The 23,321-nt window shown below is 34.6% G+C and overlaps 5 protein-coding genes across 14 annotated transcripts in view; 3 read left to right on the top strand and 2 right to left on the bottom strand.

Moving 5' to 3' along the window:
• LOC108684222 (CREB-regulated transcription coactivator 1-like) overlaps positions 1-13,663 on the bottom strand; it is a 29,954-nt gene extending 16,291 nt beyond the window's left edge. For 7 of the 8 annotated variants that reach the window (XM_018188434.1, XM_018188437.1, XM_018188435.1 and 4 more), the window contains exons 1-2: positions 13,191-13,663; positions 10,440-10,688 (exon numbers count right to left, since the gene is read on the bottom strand). In XM_018188434.1, the coding sequence (XP_018043923.1) occupies positions 10,440-10,688; positions 13,191-13,304 (363 nt within the window). In that variant the 5' untranslated portion in view covers positions 13,305-13,663. The remainder of the gene's footprint in view (positions 1-10,439; positions 10,689-13,190) is intronic. The other variant, XM_018188440.1, reaches the window with a different exon arrangement.
• Positions 6,506-8,028, top strand: LOC108684223 (general odorant-binding protein 69a-like). 2 transcript variants are annotated; one of them, XM_018188443.1, is made up of 6 exons: positions 6,506-6,614; positions 6,815-6,899; positions 7,104-7,192; positions 7,275-7,377; positions 7,465-7,529; positions 7,728-8,028. In XM_018188443.1, the coding sequence occupies exons 1-6, from the start codon at positions 6,555-6,557 to the stop codon at positions 7,743-7,745; spliced, it is 420 nt and encodes a 139-aa protein (XP_018043932.1). In that variant the 5' UTR covers positions 6,506-6,554; the 3' UTR covers positions 7,746-8,028. The 2 variants fall into 2 exon arrangements, with proteins under 2 accessions (XP_018043932.1, XP_018043931.1); XM_018188442.1 differs by lacking the exon at positions 7,728-8,028 and having other exon boundaries at positions 7,465-7,559.
• An 852-nt stretch (positions 13,664-14,515) lies between the features above and the next one.
• LOC108684211 (mucosa-associated lymphoid tissue lymphoma translocation protein 1-like) lies at positions 14,516-17,489 on the top strand. Its single transcript, XM_018188411.1, has 11 exons — positions 14,516-14,652; positions 14,740-14,903; positions 14,993-15,179; positions 15,244-15,511; positions 15,570-15,662; positions 15,775-16,000; positions 16,074-16,257; positions 16,370-16,584; positions 16,658-16,756; positions 17,042-17,313; positions 17,385-17,489. The coding sequence occupies exons 1-11, from the start codon at positions 14,516-14,518 to the stop codon at positions 17,487-17,489; spliced, it is 1,950 nt and encodes a 649-aa protein (XP_018043900.1).
• A 255-nt stretch (positions 17,490-17,744) lies between these two features.
• LOC108684212 lies at positions 17,745-18,708 on the bottom strand. Its single transcript, XM_018188412.1, has 3 exons — positions 18,311-18,708; positions 18,038-18,227; positions 17,745-17,953 (listed from the first exon to the last, which is right to left on the bottom strand). Exons 1-3 carry the CDS (start codon positions 18,656-18,658, stop codon positions 17,745-17,747), a joined length of 747 nt encoding a protein of 248 aa, XP_018043901.1. The 5' UTR covers positions 18,659-18,708.
• A 1,920-nt stretch (positions 18,709-20,628) lies between these two features.
• LOC108684204 (probable 39S ribosomal protein L24, mitochondrial) lies at positions 20,629-23,090 on the top strand. Of its 2 annotated transcripts, XM_018188404.1 has the most exons (6): positions 20,629-20,689; positions 21,264-21,367; positions 21,969-22,151; positions 22,280-22,482; positions 22,575-22,761; positions 22,920-23,090. In XM_018188404.1, the coding sequence occupies exons 2-6, from the start codon at positions 21,272-21,274 to the stop codon at positions 23,004-23,006; spliced, it is 756 nt and encodes a 251-aa protein (XP_018043893.1). In that variant the 5' UTR covers positions 20,629-20,689; positions 21,264-21,271; the 3' UTR covers positions 23,007-23,090. The 2 variants fall into 2 exon arrangements, with proteins under 2 accessions (XP_018043893.1, XP_018043892.1); XM_018188403.1 differs by lacking the exon at positions 20,629-20,689 and having other exon boundaries at positions 20,976-21,367.
• Positions 23,091-23,321: the final 231 nt, after the last annotated feature.

The raw sequence follows: 23,321 nt of genomic DNA, 5'->3' as shown, positions 1-23,321 counted from the left end.
ATGTTACATACGTCGCATCGCCGCCAGCCGATTCCCTCCTGTGTTTCACGTCTCGCCACGAAGAGACCAGAATGTAATTACTACGCTATCCATATTCAAGAATGAGATTACCAGAGAGTGGGCCTGTCAAAGTAGTAGCGCACACGTGCGCCTGCAACATATCGTTCGCATCCAATCACATCGCGAAATGCAGAGCACTATGGTGCATGTCGCTTACTGTCCCGAATTTAAATTTATTCCATTCCTAACCTTTGCGACAAAATTGAAAGACACGAAAAAGATCCTATCCGAATGATAATAAGAGTTCAAACCTCGAAATATTTTTCAGATTTTTGCAAAAACTTCCCAAAAGATAGCTCGCTGTTATTCACATGAAAATCCAGCCTCTGACCTCAAAGCGAAACAAGTTTTCAACGCGAAACTTCGCAACTTTCTACTAATCATTTATATCTTTTAGTCGTTTTATTATAACAACTTTCTGTTAACCATATGCGTCTTATACTTGCGCCCACATTGATCTATTTTTCTCTCGTTGAAAAATACTATATAAATATTTACATAAAAAGAGATATATTTAAAAATGTGTCTTGTGGATTTAACTGGGTAATTTAAATGAATATCTAAATTTATGCAGATAACCATAAAATTTATCGTTATTAAATTGTGCAGAATAATTCTATGTTGCAACAAATAATAAAATAATATTTATGATTAATTTGTTCTTTATGTTTTTCTTTACTTTCGCAAATGAAAGAAATCATACGAACACAACTTTAATCGGAAAATTGCATGTCTGTTTTCAGAGCAATCTCTATGTAAGCTTTTTAGATGCGATAATTTATTAAATTCTTTTTCAGTACAATATTATGCGAAAAGAACCGTTTTTAAAGGTCGTGTACGCATCAATACGCGTGGTTTATACCCGAATGAAGAGAAAAAGCGAAATACGAGGGAAAATCTTGGGTCTATATGAACAAATACCCTCAGCAAAAAATTATCATCCTAATACAAAGTATTGATTTTACGCAAAAATAATAAATATTCGTATAATTATAAAACGGAAGAGATTGATGATGCAAAAAAAGTTTCGCAGCAAAGAAGTTTAACTTTTTCCCCGACTTGAATGAACTTTGATTTGGACTTGAGCCACGATGCTCTGTTATTAAATATTCATCCGGCTTATGTCCTTCGACTTTCACAGATGATATTCAAGGACACCGCGGTCGATCGAACGCCGATGACACTTTCCAGGTTGTAATTTTATCTTCATTTGACCTCTTATGCAAGTCGACCGTCCGATGTCGGATCGCTAACGGTGCAGTGGAATGAGAAATTATGGAGCGAAGCAGTCCCTCGCGCGAATCACGCCGTATAAGGATTTTCTCAACGAGAAAATCAAAGACCCTCGGCATTATTGGATAATATTATGTAACGCAAGATAATCAAACTTTTGGCAGAGTTACGCTAAAGTTGAATTTCAACTCCGGAAATATTGCTGCTATATAAAAATGCAAAACAAGATTTGAGTTTGAATGTAAATTGGCAGCACCAACTTACGCGGAATATTAATCGAACTCTCGATCAGGATGATTAATACACAAGCTATGTAAAAAGCGACGAAGAAGGTGGCGAATGATTAAATTATCGTTAATGGAAGATGGATCTTAATGATAAGAGTCAGACAGAGTTAAACCAAAATATTTTAGCCTGCAAAATAAGAAGGATGTGTGAGACACGTCTTATGAATGGGGCGAGTAACATGTACGGAACACGTTGAAAAGGTCGTCGTTGAACCGATCGTCACGTCGAAGAAACTTCCCTTTATGACCTTCCGCTCCTCCTATTCGCTCGCAGTTCTCTACTCCAGCAACCCAGGTTCCTATCCTTGCCTTCTGATGACAACTACGCTCCACCCACATACGTCGGTCGTCATCACGACGTTTCGCCGCCGTCTGCCGACTCTCGACGACGACGATGACCCACTTCAACAAGGATACCCATCGCCATTCAAGGCTGATAAGAAAGAAACAGGATGCTGACCGAATTCGTCGCGCTTTTCCGCAAGAATCATAGATAATTCCGCCCAATCGCAAACGAAGTATCAATTTACATTCGTATTCTCTGATATGAATTCATAAAGTCTGTTATCATAGATAAAACAAAGAAACAGAAAACAACAAGTCTATATAGCGAGCTCTTTTAAAGAGATTGTTTCGTTAATACACTCGGACGTAATCCCCGGGAATCTCAATGCGAAACAAGCGTTATCCTTGAAAATCGATTGTCGTGAGCTGCAAGCGGGCGGATCAAAGGATGCAGATTCTGTTTTGCAAACGGTGGTAAATTGTATTGCTACGTATCTCTGCGAGAAACAGTATTGACGCTTTCGCGTAAGATTTCGCGACGAACGAAGCTGGGTGCAGCTGCGGCTGCAGTAGCAACCGTAACCGTAACAATCGGTACGCCGGGAACGAATGAAACTGGTGAGTACCTGCACGAGAGTAACGCGATCAATATTCTGTTTGCTGCACACTTGCCCCGAAGCACGTGTACGCGGTGGCGTTTGTTTTCTGCCGTGCTCCCGGAGCTTGCATACTTACTCGCATCCGTTAGGGGAAATACCTTTCGTGTAAACTCGATTCATTCTAAAAGCTACAGAAGCACTTTATGATCGAGAAAAACAAACGATCTTCTTGCTAGTTTTTGTTGAAAAAAAATGCAAAGTTACTTTGAACCCAATACGTTTTTGATTGTAAAATAATCTTTTGTTCTTTTGACTTTTTTCTAGTCGAACACACTAATATTTCCAGTTATCTTTCCCATTCCACATTCATTAAAATTAGAATAGTTTTAGTTTAGTTTGTATAAGCATTTGAATAGGGATGTTAGACGTAGTTCTGAAATGAAATGGAATTAAGTTACGGCGATATTATTCCGAGCTTGCTATTTATATTATCCCGAGAATGAAGGCTCGTACGTATCGCCTTATCGCCCACGGGGCTGCCATTCAATTGAGATTGCGCCGACAGAGATCGGAGCGCAAAGCTAGACCGAGGTTCTCTTCGCGGCGACATGAACGGCGGATAGGTGCGCCACGGCACGTGCGCAGGAGCAGAAATTCCGCCGGAAATTCGATCGATTCGTGTGCGCGCGAGAAAGTTGGACGAGCGAGAAGACGACGCGAATGCAATCGCGATGACAGGAGGCCTCGAGAGGCGCAACGAATGATCGAACGGCGGGGGAAGGACCTGGAAGGGATCTCTTGACCCCGATCGCACATCCGAGAAGAGGTAGACTGTCCGAGATAAGACCGCCTCGATGTATTTTCTCGCGATCGAAATTCGACCTTGGTGACAATGTATCCGGTATCTTTTGTTAATTGTGGGCGATTCTTTATTACACACTTGAATATATCGCGTTCGAGAGAGAAAAGCAACGACCGTCTCGTCGAAATTGGTAATAGTTGGTAATAGTTGCGTTTAGCAGAAAAAGTAGCTCTACATAACTATTACAAAATTCTTTAATATTTGATCCTTACTTCCTTACTCGATCTAAATCAGGGTTGCCAGAAAATGAATTTTAAAATTCCCCTGTTTTTTCCAGGTTTTCCAGATGAAAATGGAAATTTTCTATGACAATATAAAATATGTAAATATGTTTTAACATTTAGACGCAAGGATTGTATAGGAAAGCTATATTATTAAAAACGCAAAAAAAGCTTAGTAGCATAGTAAAATTTTGGATGTCAACAAAAAATAAATTAGCTTTGAAGAAAAAAAGAATGCAGTTACGACAAAAAAGAGGAAATCAAATAAAAATATTGAATAAATTTGAATTATTTTGTTAAAATCGTTATTTAAAGTACGCATGTTTTGAAATGTCAGATATAATATTGAAAAAATTATAACAATTATTTGGAGTAGGAGCAGTTTAAAGAAATTGTGAGCAAATTTTGAAATTCCAGACTTTTTTTTTTACATTTTCCCTTAACTTTTCCCAGTTTCCATGACCAATTTCAATTTCCTTGACTTTTCCCGGTTTTCCCGGTTTTCCAGATCTGTGGCAACCCTGTAAATGTATAAATCAATTGTATTAAAGAATCTAACAATAGTTGCAAGCTGCTTTTCCTGCTAAATGCAATTAAGAAACGCTTTGTCCAATTTGGAACATTTTGGTGCGGCACATAGACTTGGGATAATCGGATATTAGAATAGAGATTAGAATAGTATGCCGGCAATTTGTCGCACCAACTGCTAATAGAAACTTACGCGGGATATAAGCGGTATTATAGGACTCGTTTTACCCTCAAACCAAGCGCTGCATCAAGGTCGAAGTGTATTAATAAGCACGTAGCTCTCCGTGGCATTGTGATACTCCTAGACTAAACACAATGATTTCCCATTGTCCTGTGTGATCGATCAATTTCGCGCTAAGCTATAAGACAGCTTACAAAGTATCACTTATTCAGGAAACTTACAAGGTCTGTCGGTACGAGGAAACGGGGCTTTACATTATTCCGAATTACATACAATTTTACGATACGTCGTATAAGTTTCAGTTAAAATACTAAAGTTAACCGTCTATGTCTGAAGTACGTACAATTTTGCATTTATCTAAATATAAGTTTCAGATGAAGCACTAAAGAAAATTGATTCAAGGGAATGCTTACAGATCTCGTTATTGATATCCATAAAAAAAAAGTTATTTGTCGTTATTGATATCCATAAAAAAAATTATTTGTCGGAACTACATTCTTATTATTTCGTATTATTTCACATTCTAAATCTGTTTTTTTTTCTTTTTTCCCCCCGATAACACGTAATTCTTTAACTTGCGTGAACCCACAAACGTTTCAATTGTCTAAACACACCATCAATCGAATTACGTTATATCTGTAATCTAATTAATTTTCAATGATTGCTAGTAAACGGAAAATAACGCGTAATAGAATATCAATCAGATGAGTTTATCGATTTGATTTAATACGGTTAAATTTGAGAATGCAGTCTTTTGCCATCGCTTCGCAAAGACTTACAAATGTCGCAAACGTCAATAATAACGCGGTATATGACGCGGTTTCGATATTACATTTCGTTCCACGATTTAATTGCTTCGTTATGGAGTGATACGTGATACGTGCTCTATGCGCGTATACTGTAAACTGAAATACGAATTCCCTTTGTTTATTACCTCCGGCAGCGTTACATATTGCAGCTTCCTATAAGCAAACAATTATATTCATTGACAAATTGCAACAATCGCAACATAATGCAAAGTTTGATGTATAATTCCAAGTTATTATGGTGGTAATATGATCGGAAATATCAAATTAGTGCATCACAAATACGAGTACAGTTAATACAAGATCTTTTTATCTTTTTTTTTTCCCTTTTACCTCGGATGTAAAACGACAAAATTAGCCAATTTTCAGTTATTATCATACCTAGTAATTTCGTATCACGATGTTGACGATGATTTTTACAATTCAGAGATAATTTGGTAATCGCTGCGTACATTGTATCTTTACTGATTACGACACCGTCTCGTGCAAGCATTTTCCGCATTATTAATAGACATGCTTTGTTTAGGTATTAATAATATTATGTATAAGTATTTTTTTTTTATAAATAAGTAAAGATTATCTATTGTGAATTAGAAACAAATAATTCTGCTACGAATATACTACAAAAATCTTTTGTAACATGATAAATTCGAATACAGAGGCATGCAAATTGAATTGTTGGAAAAGAGAATATCCAAAGCTTGAGATATACATAATTAATTCCGACAGTAAATATGTCGGAATTGAAAACACCATAGGGTCGTGCGTTGAACCGAATAAGCGTCCGTCTCCGGCTTAGGTTCAATGGAGTTAATTACGTATATTAAGAGCTTCCCGTTATTCAGCTTAAAGTAAATATTTGAAGTGTAATTTCATAATTTCCATGAAAAATTAGAAATAGAGAAAGATCAATAAGACTATATCCATCCCAATAGAGACTATTTTTTTCTCTTTTAAAGATGATTTTTAAGAAGTTCAAAATTTCTCTAAAACATATATTACATTGTTTAATGAATCATATTAGAATATTTACGTAAGTTGACAATAAAATTTATTAAAATAATTTACGTCTTATTCGACAGTATTATCATTGAGCATAAAACGAGAGGAAAAAAAATCATTTATTCTCTAGCTTTAGTCTAGCTTTTAGTCGATTTCATGTACACTGAATGAAAAAGTTCCACGCACTATAACGAACTGTATGTTTGTATAAATGCATATGCAGGATACATTCAAGGTCGCGAACACACATGTAATTGAGCGTTCTGCGCTTCCGTTAAAAGTCGAAAATTAGTTGGGGTTTAATCGGCGACTTAACGACGAAGAGCCTCAATCAGTAAGTGAAGGATATAGCATTAGCCCTCTGTCAAGCACGCCCACATCCCGTCGTCGCGGCGTTATAAAAACAGCGCGTAACCAGCGCGGATGGTACATTTTGCCTTTGAAAAGTGACATATCGAGGTTTGAGCGAACGAGCAGCAAACATACGACAATGCACGTGTCAGTGATCCTCGGCGTAGTGTTGCTACAGGCGATTTACGTGTCCGCCGGGGTAAGCCCTTCAGCTTACTTTCGTTAAACGCGGTCCAGATCCCCGTACAATAAGGATAATAATCGACAGTGACCCACTGTACGCATTGTGATGTGCGATTCGCCGAACGTGCGCGCGCGACCTGTCGAGAATAGTGTTAAAGTCCGACACACGAGAATACTCACTGCGACGCGCTCGTAATAAATTCTGATTTTGCGTAGCCACCTGACTGGATCCCCGCGGAAATGTTGGAGATGGTTCAAGCTGACAAGGAACGGTGCATGGCCGAACACGGAACGTCTCAAGGTGAGCCCCGCAATTAATAGCACGATCAACATGCGGCCAATAATCCCGTGCTATTATACAAACTGCTTTCCATAACCGTTTTAAAGCCCCAAAGTAAAACATCCTAGTCATTTCGAAAGAAAGTTCTATTACATGAGCTTTCTCTCTATATCAAAGTTTTCATCTCCTCGCATTTATAACGGATATTTCAATTTCGCGATGCAGTGCTTATCGATGAAGTTAACGATGGGAAGCTCTCAAATGACCGGAGTATAACATGCTACATGAACTGCCTTCTCGATGCATTTAGCTTGGTAACATTTTTATAGATATCATTATGCTTATTTATACACACGACGAATGTAAAACTGATCGAAACGATCTTTTGCCGATTAGGTCGATGAAGAGGGTAATTTGGAAGCTGACATGCTGATAAGCGTTATTCCAGAACAATTTCAAGAGATAGGTAACAAAATTTTAAACAAATGCGCTAAGCAAGGTACGTTGTGTGAGCAAAATGCATTTTTTTATAATTACTTCATTATTATTTCATGAACTCTCCGCTCTGATTCGGTTAATGTTTCAGATGGCGCGGACGCATGCGAAAAAATCTACGAAGTGGCGAAATGCGTCCAAGGAACTGTACCAGAGGTAAATGGATTCATTGTTTCGAATCAGTAACTCTTAATGAAATTGTAATTAAACGTTTTATTTTTTTTTATTCAACATTATTATTATCATTACTGTAAAAGAGTACATTTTTTGTGCGATTAAATCGACATTGTCAGTAAAAATCCTTTTTATCCTTGTTTTCCATTAATTAATTCATGTAAATGTATTTTGTTACAGTTGTGGTTTATGGTTTAATTCGACACTTGGGAAAAGAATTGGCTTTACAAGCACAAGCGACGATGTTCTCCAATATATCCCGCGCATAACTTTACGAAGTAAAACAATTCATTCGTGGAGAATAATAAAGAACAAAGAAGTAGCATATACGAAGTAGGGATATACGAATTACGTAAATTTCAAAAATGTGATTTATATAATAATAATAATAGTAAGTAATTATTATGAACACGCTGTGCGGTCTAACATGAATAAAATTAGTAGAAAATATTAATGTTTGATATTAAAATATTGGCCAAGATATGAATATGCATTGAAATTAAATCAAATCCAAGCAAATTAAAGGGAGGGGTATGAGATATCGATGCATAATCACGAGATATTTGTGAGTCCATGTTTAATTAAATAATTTTTTTATGATTTTATTCGCCTTTGATTCTAGTACCATTTGACTTTCTCATTGTTCGCAGAATCGCGTGTAGGGTGAAACGGGGTGTGTCAAATTAATTAAAAAGGATTCGTTACAAAGAATAAATTATATAGCAAAGTTAATTAGGTACAGTAGTTTCTCGAGAGAAAATATTTATTAAAGAGAATATTGTGAAGTAAAACATCGAAGGAAGCCATAGAAATCACTGTCAGTTCAGTTAAAAACTGAAGGATCCCCAGTGTATAAAAATGAGGTAAGTCCATAAGTCTATTTTAGAAATGAAACTGTATGTTTGAGATTTATAAATTACGAACTTATTCATATGTCACAGCGAATCCTTTAATTATGTACGAGATAAGGATTTCCTCACCTGATAGTGTGCCATAATTTCGACAATTGTATATTTTAAGTACACGCGTTTTTATATAATAGCTTATACATTTCCGTAAATTTCGCATGTAAATTAATTACTTGTTTACGTAGTGTAGTAATTACGGTCTTTAGTCGTGAATTTTCCACTTTGATCTTACGATACGGCAACCAGCATTTTTCCCATCAATGTGGAAAAAAATGTTGTATAATTTCATCATTGGATCTCTATCTGAAATGACATCGCGTAATTTTCTCAGTCCATCTGAGTACGAGAAAACTTCATCCAGAAAATTTAATTATTGCTTCGGATGACGCACAGCTACTAATGCAAGTACACATTTTGCTGTAAACTTTGAAATAACGTCAAAACTAAATGAAATTATTTTGCAAAATTTTTCACGCAATGTTTAAAAAAAAATATAACTTATTGGTTAGATTTTTGCCATATAAATCATTAATCAATTTGCTAATAAATCTTATTACAAGTTACTAAACTGCTTGAAATTTGACGATTGATTTACATTCGTTAAAACTTTTCGAAACTCACGCTATAATTTATTGTCACGATTTCGTGACTATCTATGTCATTCTATAAATCCCTCGGAAGCAGATATTTGCATGAATATAATAATAATTATGCATGAATATACAAAATCATTAATGACTGGACTTGGTCATTTCCATAAAAGTATTTTCTGCATGGAATTTATGTTAGTTTGCACAGCTTAATAAAATAGTTCTTTGTTTATCGAATGTATACACTGCAACTACAATACAGACATGAGACAAAGGTCACAGAGGTTCAAAATGCAGGATAAAACCTTCAGTCATTCTTTTTAGTATAACGTGAGCGAAAATGTATGCATCGTTTACCTGCAAGACGCAATTAACGTAGCACAGTCACATTAAATAACATACGTGTTGTTATAATTCTAATTTTTCTTATTTTGCGATTTTTAATTATTTTGTTCGTCACCGCAGAATTTCAATTTAATTGCTACTAAAAAAATAATCGACTACACAACTACATTTATAGTGTTCAATGCAATCGGGAATATTTCTAATTCGTGCTATTGCGTACGTGCCATGCAATTTTATTGCTGTGTAAAGACGTTGCAAAAAGAAAAAGGGGAAGATTATTACGAAAAGAAAATTGTTACGATCGATATCAGTCGATACAACTCCTACTGCGTTCAGTGATGTGCAACGTCAACAATATTTATCAATACATTTCCTATTTCATATACGAGTAAAATAAACAGCAAGACATTATATTGTACTATCTGAAATAAATTTCGAACTTCCACTAGAACCTAGTGCGGAAAAAAAAGCGAATTGTAAAATATCTGCAGTGCGGAACGACCCTTAAAAACACGGAGAAAAGTCTTTCATTTTGTGCTGATTTGAAAGAAGCTTTCATTAAAAGTTTCAAAATAATGATAAGTAATGAGTTTCATCGCGAAATACATGATAAAGTTATTAGTTTAAAATAACATGATTTCAAAAATCAATTTTATGCAAGAAAGAATTTCTTTCGAAACTTTGCAATCAAAAACATTGCGTTCATCTAAAATGAATCAAAACTATCAAGATCGAATTTCATTGCACTTTCAACATAACAATTTAAATCCTTATTTTTCGATTCCAAATATCACAAAGTCTGACATCAACCAAAGATTGGCTCTCTCTCTCTCAATCACCGAGATCTTTTCGATTCGAATAAACCTGTGGCAGAATGCCTGAATGTCATGTCCAAAACGAATCGACGTAACGTGCAGACTTGGAAGAATTTTTCTCCGTGGAACGAGATGAGGGTGCGTTCCAGAGGGTGCAACGAAATGTTCGGGAGACAACAAGCCGGGGCAACAACAACTGAGGGATGTTTTCGTTCGGGCAAGATCGGTACAGACCTTAAGGTCGATCGAGTGGATCGCGCCGGGATGCGGCGAGGAGTGCTCTTTCGCGTCGTTGCCGCAATTGACATTGTTGTTAACGTTCGGCAGCGAGCCACCCGCCCTGAACTGATTTCCCAGGTTAATGTGCAGATGCTTGCCGCTGGACTGCGGTGGACTGGCGCCGGCACTCTTGACGGACAGCGGGGTCTCCGGTACGCCGGATCCCGTGGGACTAGCACCCACCGAGCTGCTCGCCGAGGCCACCTGTGCAGGTCCCGTCATTGACAACCACACCGCAAACAAAGCATCAGTAGTCGTAAGCGAGCTTTACAGCTCCCCTTACCCGACCGGTTAGCCTTGCGAGATTAGGCGCTTCGAACGAAAACTCAAATATTAGTCAGATACATCGCCGTAGGCTAATCAAGCTGTTTTCTCTTCCTTCCTGCGAGACTTACGTATAGTCAGGACTGACGATTCTTTTTATCATCCTGCCACCCTCGCATTCTTATTCTACAATCTACGACATTTTAAGTTTTAACTCGTAAGAAATTTACCAATTAAAGTCGATTATTCTTTTCACATTTTTTTGACTGTGTGTGTTGGTCAATTTCTTACGGTTTAAAGCTTAGGTAATGGCTTGTTGTGTTGTAGAAAGCCCAGTATAGTTCTTACTTTAATCGCAAATGTGTTCGTGATCTTCGATTATTTCTTTTGTTGATTATAAGCGTTAGCTACGTGACGTAGTATTGACTTTCACGGTATAATGATCGGCCTTTCTGTGGACCACGCTCCGATAAACAGGTTCTTATCTCTCCGTGGCGGATTTCATTCTCCGATTGTCGATCTGAACGGTACTCTAAGTTCTGTGAGTGAAAAATTTGAACGTGTACGAAACATTATAAAATCTAACGGAATTTGGTCCCGCACTGTGTTTAATCGATAGATAAGAGACGACAGATGACTGTCTTTAAAAGCTGACAGTTAACAGCTACTTGACAGTGAAATTTAAGCGGTTTTCATTTTAAATCGAGGGTCGGCAAGTCGGCAATTAAATATTTTATAAACTTTGTACATCAAGAGGCAAAATTTAAGAAATTATATAGATATTTATATAACAAGATGCACTGGAAAAAAATGTAAATTTTAATAAATCATTAAGTTTAAATGGTACCAACTAATTATTTATTAAATATAAAGATTTATTTATTTAGTACAAAATCATCAATTTAATTTGACAATCTTTTTTTTTATTGAATATTTATTTATTGTAAGTAAATGTTTAATTGGCAATATTCATATAAATAAATATTGATTATTAAAAAAATTATTATTATCATTAAATTTATTATTATTTACTAAAACATGATACATTTCTTCTCTCATGTAAAGAACAAAGTTTTCATTAAATTCAATGTATGTAAATATTTATAAGATAGCAAATAAGATAAAAACAATTTCTTATTAGGAAAATTCAAGTTATAGTAATTACTGTATTTACTAGTACAATAATAATAATAAACCGTAGTTTGTAACCGCACTCGGTAGTAAACAATCATGTATTGATATCTAAACAAGTAAATTTCTGCGTAAAGCGCGGTGATCCAATCTCGTTTTATTTGTCAGAAGATTTTCGCTCCGAGATATTCGGATAGCGACGAACGGTCCCGCGAGACATCCTTATCTTTTCGACGCGATTGGAGAACGTTCCCCGGTCTCCGGCACTCGGTTTTAACTGCACGGGGGTATGCGGAGGTGCGCTCGAGGACGCTAAATGCATCGACCCAACCTCGCCGACGCTCCCGTTGAAAATACCTCGAGGGCCGCCGGCGCTGCTATTGAGAGAGTGGAATGTTTACATGCGTACATCGAAATGAATCGAATGCATAACGAACGCCAAGCTTCATCCGCGAAATCACTCGAGGAAACGAGCTCCTCTTGATGTTTTTATCTTTTTATTTTATCGAAATTGAAATCCCACATATCGTCCAGCGGGTATTTAAACACCGCGCTCCGACTCTACAACGCGGAATTGCCAAACAAAAATAAATTTGGAGCGGAATCGTTAATTCGCGTTAAAACACGTTGAAACGCGCGTGAATTTCGACGCTTGTTCAATCAGCTCGCGAGAGATTAATCCGCGTCGCGTAATCGCGCCTCGATAAGTGCCTCCAAAAGTACTTTAGTCGCGATCGGATCGGCACGAGCGTGCGTGGAAAAAATCCACGCGACATAAGTTGGTATATGTGCACCGCTCTCGCGGTAACGCGATCCGCGAGCCGCGAGGTAAACGCGTGTCGAGGATACGCGGTTCGCGATGCACTTGCACCAGCAGTCGCACATACACACACGCTCGCTCGCGGAGCAACCCGGCCGATACACAGGCAAGCAGGCAAGCAGGCGGGCAGGGCAGGCAGGCAACACGCACGCATATGTATACATTCACACACATACATGCACGCACGCACGCACGCACGCACACACACGCGCGCGCGCACACACACACACACACACACACACACACACACACACACACACAGACGCACACACGGAAAACGAACAGCGCGGTAAGCGCAACGATAAAAAGGAGAGACGGAAATCGGAGAGAGACGGAGAACGACAGTAGCAAGGGGATGACGGAGGCGAGGGGAGATACCCGTTGTTTACGTTCTAACATCTGAGCCGAGGGAAGTGCACGACGGGTCACGGCGCGATCGCGGCACGACACCGAGCTACCCACGCCAAAGGATAATACTGATATCTCCTTACTCTGCTCGTGACGTTCGAGACCTCCTTCATGATCGCCTCGAATGCGGCTGAGTCCTGCGCCTCCTTCTGGTTCAGCAGCGCGATCTTTTCACTGAATTTCCGTGGGTTCGCCATGATGGCTCGCGGCACTAGTTTTTCGCGGACACTCGCGGAACCCGGAGCACCCACCACCACCACCGCCGCCACCACTAACCACCACTATCGCCGCCGCTGAGCGACCGCCGACCACCAGCCACCCTATCGTCACCGAACAACACCGTCCGTCGTCCTCGCGATCTGCGATCCGTTTCTTGCTTTTTTTTTCTCTCGATAGACGACGCACCACTGCTCGCGGGTTCTCGCACGGATTACGATTATCGCGCTGTTCCCCGCGTAACGCATAAACTGATGTGTGCCTTCCGGATGGCACTGGCGAACACTGATACGCAAGATCATGCGGCGCAGCGCGCCACGCGCATTGCGCAGAAGCTGCAACTTCGCGGGCCGACTGGCCGCGCGACGATCGCCGCCCTCTCGCGGTCGTATCTCTAACGAATACCTCAGGGACTTTATGATTTTTCCCTGAAATCGTTCGTCGCAAAAATGAGAAACAAGATCCCTAGTTACTTGCCATTTTACGATTGCACACTCAGTAATCATTTATCACTAAAAAAAAAAATGCTGGACGATCGACGAACCAATCGCTGAGGTTAGATCTATTCGCGTTGCTTGAAATTCCTAAAAATGTTTGCACGTAAAATGAGATAAATATATTCAGATATATTTAGATGTTGAAAAGAAAGAAAGCGATGATATTGAACGCAAAAAGAGCAAGCAATACGAACAGATTTATTGCCTCTAAAAAAAAATAAGTGTTTTTTTATTCCTTCACTTGATTGCACTAGAATTTTCCTTCCTGCTTTCACCAAACTTTCAAATATATATCTATTTTACTTTAAGTACAAAAAGTGTACACTAATTCAATTATCAAAGACAAGTCTATATATTTTTATTAAAAAACTCGTATATACAAAAAAATTAATGTATAAAATTAGATGTAACATAAATCTCAACTCTAGATTTTGTGCCTTTTTATGAAATGTCAATGTACTCTTGATAAGTAAATTGTGAAGAAAATAGTTAAAATAAATGCAATATATTTTTCCTGAAGTATGATGACGTTTATTCATTTATTTATTTCCTTCCTTTCCCATTGAGGAAAAAGCGTGCTATAATAAGTAACGTCCATTTGACAGCAAGGAAGTCGTTGCGTCGATAAGATTATATTTTAATCATTTTAATCATTCTAATTGTGCAAAATAATTAATACATACAATTATATTAAAATGGCAAAAATCAGTGAAGATATATATTTAGAGCGTATTCCACCAGGAATGTACAATGAATTAATTCACGAGTTAAATAAAAACTCAAGTTGGCAGATACTCGCCTGTCACGTAGCCGAACAATTTGGATACCAATGGTAAAAAATAACAATTCGAGTAACTTTGATAAAAATTAATCAAGTATACATTTTTAATAAATCTTTATGTATCTGTCATACCTATAGGAACTCATGGCTAAAGTCATTAGAACAGAATACCAATGCTACAAAAACGCCAGCAGACAATCTACTATTCGAGCTTAATGTAAAAATGTGTACAGTTGGAATATTATGCACATTGCTCAGAGATTGTGAACTTGGCAACGTTTTGTCTGTCTTACATTATCCAGGTATATATCTCTCTGTCTCTCAATAGTCAGAACCGATATATTATAGATAAAATACTCCATAACAATCTAACTTTTAAAATTATTATTAGAACCATCCGTAATTATTAAACATCCCTCTGACGATCTAGAACATGATACTTTAGAAATATCTCTTGGTCAACATCTTTGTCTTTCTTGCAAAGCTACGGGTATACCATCACCGAGTTATCAGTGGTATCACAATAATATTGAGCTACCGAGACAACAAAGTTGTGAACTTGACATTGTTATAAATAGGTAAAAATATTGTCTCAAATTTGTGACATGTGATATAACTAATTATGTACATAATTTCTTACAGTTGTGATCAAGCTGGAGAATATAATTGCAAAATCTCACAAGTCACTAATAATGGAGAAGTAGTAATATCTATATCATTAACGAAATCAGTTTTTGTAAATTTATCTCGCGTACCTGTAGTTATACAGCAACAACCACCTGCTTTCTTAGAGCTTAAAGAAGGTGAAGATTTTATAATTAAATGTATAGCGCAAGGTCATCCAGAACCACATTATCAATGGTTTAGAGATAATATAAAATTAGAAGGAGAAACATCCAATGTATTGCATGTAAGTACACATAATATTAATGTTAAAAGATTGCATAATAGAAAAAAAAATGTTTTAGATAAAACAGTTCAGTTTTAAACATGAAGGAAAATATCATTGTTATATAAATAATGACGTGAATGAACTAATCACTCAAAGAAGTCATATAATGGTAAAAATTACATGCAATTTATTATTTTATAAATAAAAATAAAAATTATATGAATTTTTATCTAAACTGTTGTGATATATATATATATATTTATATATTCGTATTGATATAGTTGGACCTTCCTCGTGAAAAAGCAATAGCTAAAATAGCTTTAATCATTGCAAATGACGATTATGAGAATCACATGTGTCTAGAGACACCTAAAAACGATGCTGCAAAAATTGGTATTCTGTTAAAAGAAATTGATTTTAAAATAATTTGTCTAGTAAACTTATCGCTTGAACAAATGAAGAATGCTATAAGAAAATTTGGTGACATTTTAAAAGAAGGAGTTTATGGTGAGTTATTATAAATATACTACATAGAATTATATACATATATAATGCCTTTACTAAAGTTTATGTCGTGTAGGATTATTCTATTATGCTGGACATGGTTTTAAAATGCAAGAGAGTTATATGCTTGCTGTTGATGCGCCAGAATCTTATTTAAGAAAGGATGCAATTTGTGAAAGTGAATTGTTAGCTATATTATTGCAAAATGATCCTGCTCTTTTAGTAACGATATTGGACATGTGTCAAACTATACCACCAAAGTAAGGAATTTTACAATTATCTATTTTTTTATGTACATGATTTGGGAATTAAAGCCATATCGATAGTTCAATGTAATCAAATATTCAGATACACTGTATTAAAAACTTTCAGAGAATCTAATCCTAATATTCATAATGAGATACCAAAAGTCAAAGAATATAAGAGTAGGAAAAACCTACGAAATTTAGTACAAGCATACTCCACATCTAGTTATCGTCCTAGTTACGAAAGAACAAACAGCAAGTACGGATTATATGCCATGCATCTGAGCAAATATATCAGTAAAAATATCCCAGTCGCAAAAGTATTTGAAGAAGTAGGAAAATGTAAGACACAATGGAATTTATACATATGGTCTGAATATTTCCTAATTGATAATCGATTAATTTATATTTGCAGCAATAGACAGATTATTAAAAGGAACTGAACGTAATCAAATTCCAATGTTTGCCTTAACTATCACTAAACCTTTTCGTCTTACTGATGCAATTTACAAAAGTAATTATAGAAATTTTGTCTTATAATACAATAATATAATTAAATATTTTTTGTATATTATATGAAATTAAAATGTTTTCTATCGAATCAAATAAAGTACAATAAAAATGTCAATACAAACTGGATAGATGTATGTATACATAAAATTCATATCTGAAGATATAAATAATAAAGAAAATGTGAACGGTTTATTTTTTCTTATTTTTGAATATGTTATGCTTATACATTTCTATTCAGTGTTGGAATTTTTATTGTATTTGATTATATGACATTGTATTATTGCAGGAGATCCATCACCTACATTGGACCATTTAAATAAATTAATAGCTTTCTCAATTAAAACTATCGAAATAAATTTCAAGCAAGCTAGTATTTCTGCTATGGTTGTTATCTCGTTATTTATGGAACCATATTTAAATGTAATCAAGATTTCAGTATGTAATTTAGAAGATTTGGAAGTAAATTTTTTTAATTTTGTGGCCACAAAACAAAACAATTTATTCCAAACTGCAGGTTCCAAACAAGAATGTTGGATACATAATCCACAAATGTGTCAGGTAATCTTAAATGCATACATTTTATCATTATATGCGATAAATGTTATATTACAGAATATTTTATTTTGTAGGGGCCTTTGGTTATATCTGTTTCAAAAAATGGGATACAAATTGGCGCAACTTTGCTGCACATTAAAAACTATATTCCATTGATATTGGAACATATTAGTAACTAATATTTATATAAAATACAAATATTGAATCCATATATTTTGATTATGAATAAAATATATGATTTGTATTATATGTATATACATGTCTGAAATGCGATATAATGTAAATAATATATCAATATTAATATCTTTTTATTAAAAAATATGAAGTAATATTATATAGATAGCTCTAGCACTTATTTTCTATAGCGACAAAAAATGATTAAATAGATTAACAAATTTATTTCAAACTATTATGCAAATATATTAACAAAACTACTATAAGACATTAATACTAAAATGATTTACAAAAGTCGCAATCCATGAACCACCAACATTATTTACATATTTACGGGTAAAAGTATAATTACATACTAACATATCTCCAAATTTAGAAATGTCTGTAAAAGCTGATTCTAACTTCTTTTTCTCAGCCATACCTGGGATGTAATGGAAGATCGTTTTAATTTGAATGGAATGGTCCTCATCTGCAAATAAGATATATATATATATATATACATATATGCTGTATATTATGAAATATTATTGTATTAATTTGATAATTCTGCTACCTGTCTCAGCTGAGATATCAGATAAAATTTGAAATACAATATCTTCTTCATTTACTGCAATTAACCATCTTTGCTCAGGGTTAAGGGTTTCGATTTTTGTTCTTAAAACTTCTATCATATCTTCTGCTACAAGACCTTCCAAGGAATCATAGTTTCCATTTGCTAAAGCCTTAGATATTATTGTTATTGCCTAGAAATGCAAAGATATACTTGTTAGTACTCGAACAATATTATAGTATGTATTTAATTAGTTAATCATGAAAAATATCATACGTATTTGATTCCCTTGACAGTCTCGGATATAGAAAACTCTTTATCTATCTGTGGAATAGTTTTAAAAGAAAAGAAAAAAAGACGAAACGGGATTAAAAAAGATGGTTTGAACGGTGCAACATTAGTTACAAGCATAGGCAAAGAGACGCGTGGTTCTGATTCAGTGCTGTAAATTCTACAAGTTACAACATTTGGGGTCGAGCTAGACAGCAAATTCGTCTCGTTGTACTGTCGTACGATTTTCGTTCGCATTTTGTTTTTATAAGTGACACATGCGATAATTCGTCGCAGATTACACACTCTTGGTACACTCTTTCTAATCATCGGGATTAACATTATGCTACGCATAAAATAATACAAAAATCTTCTATAGACAAAAATCACGAAGCATCGAGATGTTTTTCTAACCTATTTCCCATAACACTTAAGCTCGTATATGCTTATGATGTCATGTATGATGCCAGTAGAAATTTATTTGAAATTTTTTATGATGTATTAATATTAATAACGTTAAACATAAGTGTGCACTCTGCAACGTTTTTCACAAAAATTGTTTATTATTCAGTAATTGTTCAATTCAAAGATTTTTGTAATTGGCGCCAGACATAGAAAAGCCTGAAAATAATCTTTAAGAAGATCTAGAGATCCTATAATCAGAGTTTGGCGAAAGCGGGCACAATTTCTGATTGGTTCTCCATATGGTGGAAGGGATTGACATGAAATACTTTTCATTTGATAACACAAATCAACACAAATGGCGTTCTATTCTTAAGCGGGGAGCATAGACTCTTGCATAACGCATAACACGTAAAGCCGGGCTGTGATCAAAGTCTCGCTACAAATGCTTTGATGGACCAATTAGAAAAAAGAATTTTACAAATTGACTAGTTAAAAAAAGCTTCAAAGCGTTTACAGCATAGCATTGACCGAATCCCCAGTTCTACATTAGTTTCAAGCTGATCGCAAGTTTGTTGTGACAGTCAATAAGAAGTAATTATTGAGGGATTGAGGAAAGGAGCAAGAGAGTGAGAAAAGGACTAAAAATGGCAGATGCGAATACTCATATTGACTGTATTCACTGCCAGCGCTGAAAATCTATAGTTTACGTTACGTGTATTACATATTTTCGGCACTGGCAGTGAACTTTGGAACATAGCCATTATAGTGCCTTAGTAATACTCAACGGAATCAACACGATGCTACCTTCGAAGTATTTTTTAATTGATCAGTTTGTAAAATTTTTTCTTTTAATTGGTCTATCAAACGCTTTAAAGCATTTGCAGCAAGACTTTGACCACAGCCTAAGTAGTGATAAAAAGAGACCAAACTTAAATGATATGCGTGCGAAGACAACAATTGGGGTTGGCTAAACTGGATCTACGAACGATCACTAGCCTAATTTTCACTGAGGGTTTCAGAAATCAAATCTCAGAACGTAAGAACCAATCAATTGCAGTCGAGTTCCCCTGTTACAATCGAACGATAGGGAAATGCTCGTCTATAATTGATTTTTATATTCTGATCCGGAAACCCATGAAAAATCCGGCAGATTAAAGTTACTAAATTAACAAAATACCGCGAATTGCCGCCATTTTGACTCCATAACGCGCGATTTTCAAAACTTCAGCCTCTTTCCCTACGGTTTTTATAATTTTCAATATAGGCATTTTCGAATAACAGAATTAGATTCTTTTTCTTCTTCCAGATTCCTGTATGGATTTTCGATTTTTTAACAGAATTTTTATCAGGATTTTTATTAGGATTTTTATTAGAATTTTTATTAGGATAACACTTTGACGCCATTTTGGCTCCAAATATTAATTCAGAATTAATATTTGGAATTGTAAATTTTTTTTCATCGCGATACTTTGCTAAGCTAGTGATTTTAATCTGCTAGATTTTCTATGGATTTTTCCTCCACAGTATTTCGAATCCACTTTCAGATTTCGAATTTGATCTCCTCATGCCTGTATTCATAGTCAGACTTTGTATTTAAGGGTGAAATCACTCGGTTCGGAATAAGACTGCGGAATATAGAATGCGTCATTGAAGCAACCAATCAGCGCTATTCCGCACTTTTCCATTTCGCAAGTTTTGTGTGGTGTGTTCACATGATGCGTCAAAGATGTATCCCGCATGAATATAATTTAAAAATTATTAACTTCATGTTAATAATTTGCTTATTAAAATAAAATATAATTTTTCAAATTGTAAAAACAATTATCACTGTTGTATTTAATGTTTTACAACTAATATTTACAATCTCATAACAATTTTTTGAATTACTTTAATGCATTTATTATCATTTTTCTGCTTCGTGTGAACATAGCACACAAACTGGCGTGATGGAAAGTGTGGAAAAGGATACTAAAATCGCATGTAATGCATCATTGCTTTTTTTTATTTTGGCATCTATATTTATGTACTCAAATTTTGTCATTTTGTTTCATTCATCTCGACATTACGCAATTCCATCATATCAATCAGCATCAAATTATTTTAACCTCTCAAAATACGACGTTTATTACAAGAACAATGACGCATTCTCTATTCTGCAGTCCTATTTCGAACTGATTTCACCCTAAGGCTTTCTTAAATTTATCTTCAGATACTGTACGAATTATTTCATTGGCTGCTGAGCATCTAAAGATAAATTTAAGAAAACTTACCTTAAGCACAAGATCTGATTATGAAAATACGGTCATTATTATTATTCCGTGATTTTATGGGATCATGCTCTGGCACTAAAATCGGTCTGTATAAGAACCCTCTAGTAGTTGCTTTAACTTTAGCCAAATCTGTTCTAAACAGTAATAGAGAGTGTGGAGCGATGTGGGGGTTATTTGATTAAGAAGACACATAACCAAAAATTGCATATTTTGAATATTTTAAAAATAACGCTAGAAAATTGTAACATTTGCGTTTAAGTGTAAAAATTTTGTTACAATTTAAGGAGTAGATATGAGATTGACATCCAGTTTGTTAAAACGCGTAGGCGAATGGTCGAAGAAATATGCAAATTTACCAGATAGTTACATAGAACGAGCAATGGCACAGGTATGCACAATTGTCAAATTATTTTAGTCTGTATATTGTTAAAGAATGTAAACTGTATAACCTTAAAAATTATATTTCAGTTAAATATGATAAATTATATTTTTAGTTTAGTTAAATATGATAAATTTTTAATATATTATAATTTTTTTTCATGTTGATTGAAAAGTAGTTCATTTATATTTATTTCTACCAAGACTTTAATTTCCGTTCAACTTATTCTTCATCTTTTTCTAATTCTTGGATGTAAATTAAACTATATTAGTAGAAACAGATATTAAAAGTAATCCAAGTGAGCTATTAGTAAAGTTTTATATAGGTAGTATGAAAATTCATTTATAACAAATATAACAAAAAATAATGTTTTTTATTATTATTCTTGTAATATTACATATTTTTTGTGAGAATACAAACAATATTAAGATGATAAGTTTTAATTTTCGGATTTTGAATGGCTGAATCTAAAAGTTGTTTATTTTTGCAAGTTGTATCTATTAGAATTAATTGTTGCTCAAGTTAATTAAAATTTGGTCAAAGTTATTTTACTCTGCTGATCAATTAGTTAATTATTAATTTTAACATTTTTATTTGTTAATTTATTAAGGTTTATTGGAAGACACCCAACAAGCCAAATTATTTACCACGCACGATTGAAAGAAAGCGATTTCGTTTCTCAATACATCGTCCATGGACTCATCAATTTCATCGTGATAATGCACCTGGTAAAGTTCATAAATTCGTTCACGTAGAGCCTATTAAGGATTGGAGTTTCTTTCGAGGTGATAGGGTACGTTATTTTATTAATAGACTTTTCATAAAAAGTGAAAAGATAAAAGATGTAATTAGTAATATTATTAGTAATATTATTTTGATATATAAATATTGTAACATTTGTATAAATTTATATTTTTTTAGGTAGAGGTTTTAGTAGGAAAAGATAAAGGAAAGCAAGGGATTGTAAAAGAAATTTATCAAGAAAGAAATTGGGTAATTGTCGAAGGACTTAATACGAAGCTGAAATGTCATAAGATGGGTAAAAAATATCTTGGTGTATATATGCAACAAGAACAACCATTATTAATAACTTCACAAGTACAATTGGTTGATCCTTCAGATATGTAAGTATCTATTATATTATAAAAAATTTATTTTATGAAGGTAAATATATAGTGTCAATGGTTATATATTACTAATTTACAAATCGTTGTAGGGAAGCAACTCCGATAGAATGGCGATTCACAGAAGATGGTCAGCGTGTACGCGTATCTGTGAGATCTGGTAGAATAATTCCTATTCCTGTTTCAAGCAAAGAAACGATAGATTACAAATTTCCTCAGCTTTATCAAGAGCAAGCAAAAGATACAACTAAAGCTGATGTGGAAAAAATAACTTTTGATGTAAAATCTTATCTTCTCGAATTTATTTATTTTTATTTATAGATCTTGGATATTAATTAGTTATACATATATACATAAAATGAATGAAGAATTTATAATAATATTAAAACAAATTTTACGTAGAAACAAAAAATTAAATACATGTTTTCTATTTACAGCCAGCATTAAAAACTTTTGAGATGGATATCATGGAAAAAATGAATATTAAAGAAGATCGTGTTCCAAAGAAATTTTATTGGTATTAATCATTCTTATATACAATTCGCTGTTAGTTTCAATGTACAGCTATAGTATTTAATAAATATATTAAACAGACAAAAGGGAACATAGCTTTCTAATACAACTCAAGAAACTTCTTTTTCAATCTTTTTGAATGTAAAAATGCGCGAAAATTGCATTTTCCAATTTATCTATTCATTAATTTAATAATTTTAACTTTTTTTTCTTGGTATTGAAAGATTCTATATCTTTGACAAAAGACATTATAAGGAGTCCCTGTTTGCAACGCTTTGCATAGGAAATACACAATAAAAAGAGCATTTATAACATTAAATAATAAA

Source organism: Atta colombica, unplaced genomic scaffold (genome assembly GCF_001594045.1).
Source record: "Atta colombica isolate Treedump-2 unplaced genomic scaffold, Acol1.0 scaffold127, whole genome shotgun sequence".
Taxonomy (NCBI): Eukaryota; Metazoa; Arthropoda; class Insecta; order Hymenoptera; family Formicidae; genus Atta; species Atta colombica.
This window is presented reverse-complemented; position numbering and strand designations above follow the sequence as displayed.

Coding starts and splice junctions, on each gene's coding strand:
- LOC108684211 (XM_018188411.1), top strand. CDS start 14,516: ATGGCAAAAATCAGTGAAGATATATATTTAGAGCGTATTCCACCAGGA. Junction 14,653..14,739: donor GAACAATTTGGATACCAATG/GTAAAAAATAAC, acceptor TCATACCTATAG/GAACTCATGGCTAAAGTCAT. Junction 16,258..16,369: donor TGTCAAACTATACCACCAAA/GTAAGGAATTTT, acceptor AAAAACTTTCAG/AGAATCTAATCCTAATATTC.
- LOC108684204 (XM_018188404.1), top strand. CDS start 21,272: ATGAGATTGACATCCAGTTTGTTAAAACGCGTAGGCGAATGGTCGAAG. Junction 21,368..21,968: donor TAGAACGAGCAATGGCACAG/GTATGCACAATT, acceptor TAATTTATTAAG/GTTTATTGGAAGACACCCAA. Junction 22,152..22,279: donor GTTTCTTTCGAGGTGATAGG/GTACGTTATTTT, acceptor ATATTTTTTTAG/GTAGAGGTTTTAGTAGGAAA.
- LOC108684223 (XM_018188442.1), top strand. CDS start 6,555: ATGCACGTGTCAGTGATCCTCGGCGTAGTGTTGCTACAGGCGATTTAC. Junction 6,900..7,103: donor CGAACACGGAACGTCTCAAG/GTGAGCCCCGCA, acceptor TTCGCGATGCAG/TGCTTATCGATGAAGTTAAC. Junction 7,378..7,464: donor AAACAAATGCGCTAAGCAAG/GTACGTTGTGTG, acceptor TTAATGTTTCAG/ATGGCGCGGACGCATGCGAA.
- LOC108684212 (XM_018188412.1), bottom strand. CDS start 18,658: ATGCGTAGCATAATGTTAATCCCGATGATTAGAAAGAGTGTACCAAGA. Junction 18,228..18,310: donor CTGTCAAGGGAATCAAATAC/GTATGATATTTT, acceptor TTGCATTTCTAG/GCAATAACAATAATATCTAA. Junction 17,954..18,037: donor TGATATCTCAGCTGAGACAG/GTAGCAGAATTA, acceptor TCTTATTTGCAG/ATGAGGACCATTCCATTCAA.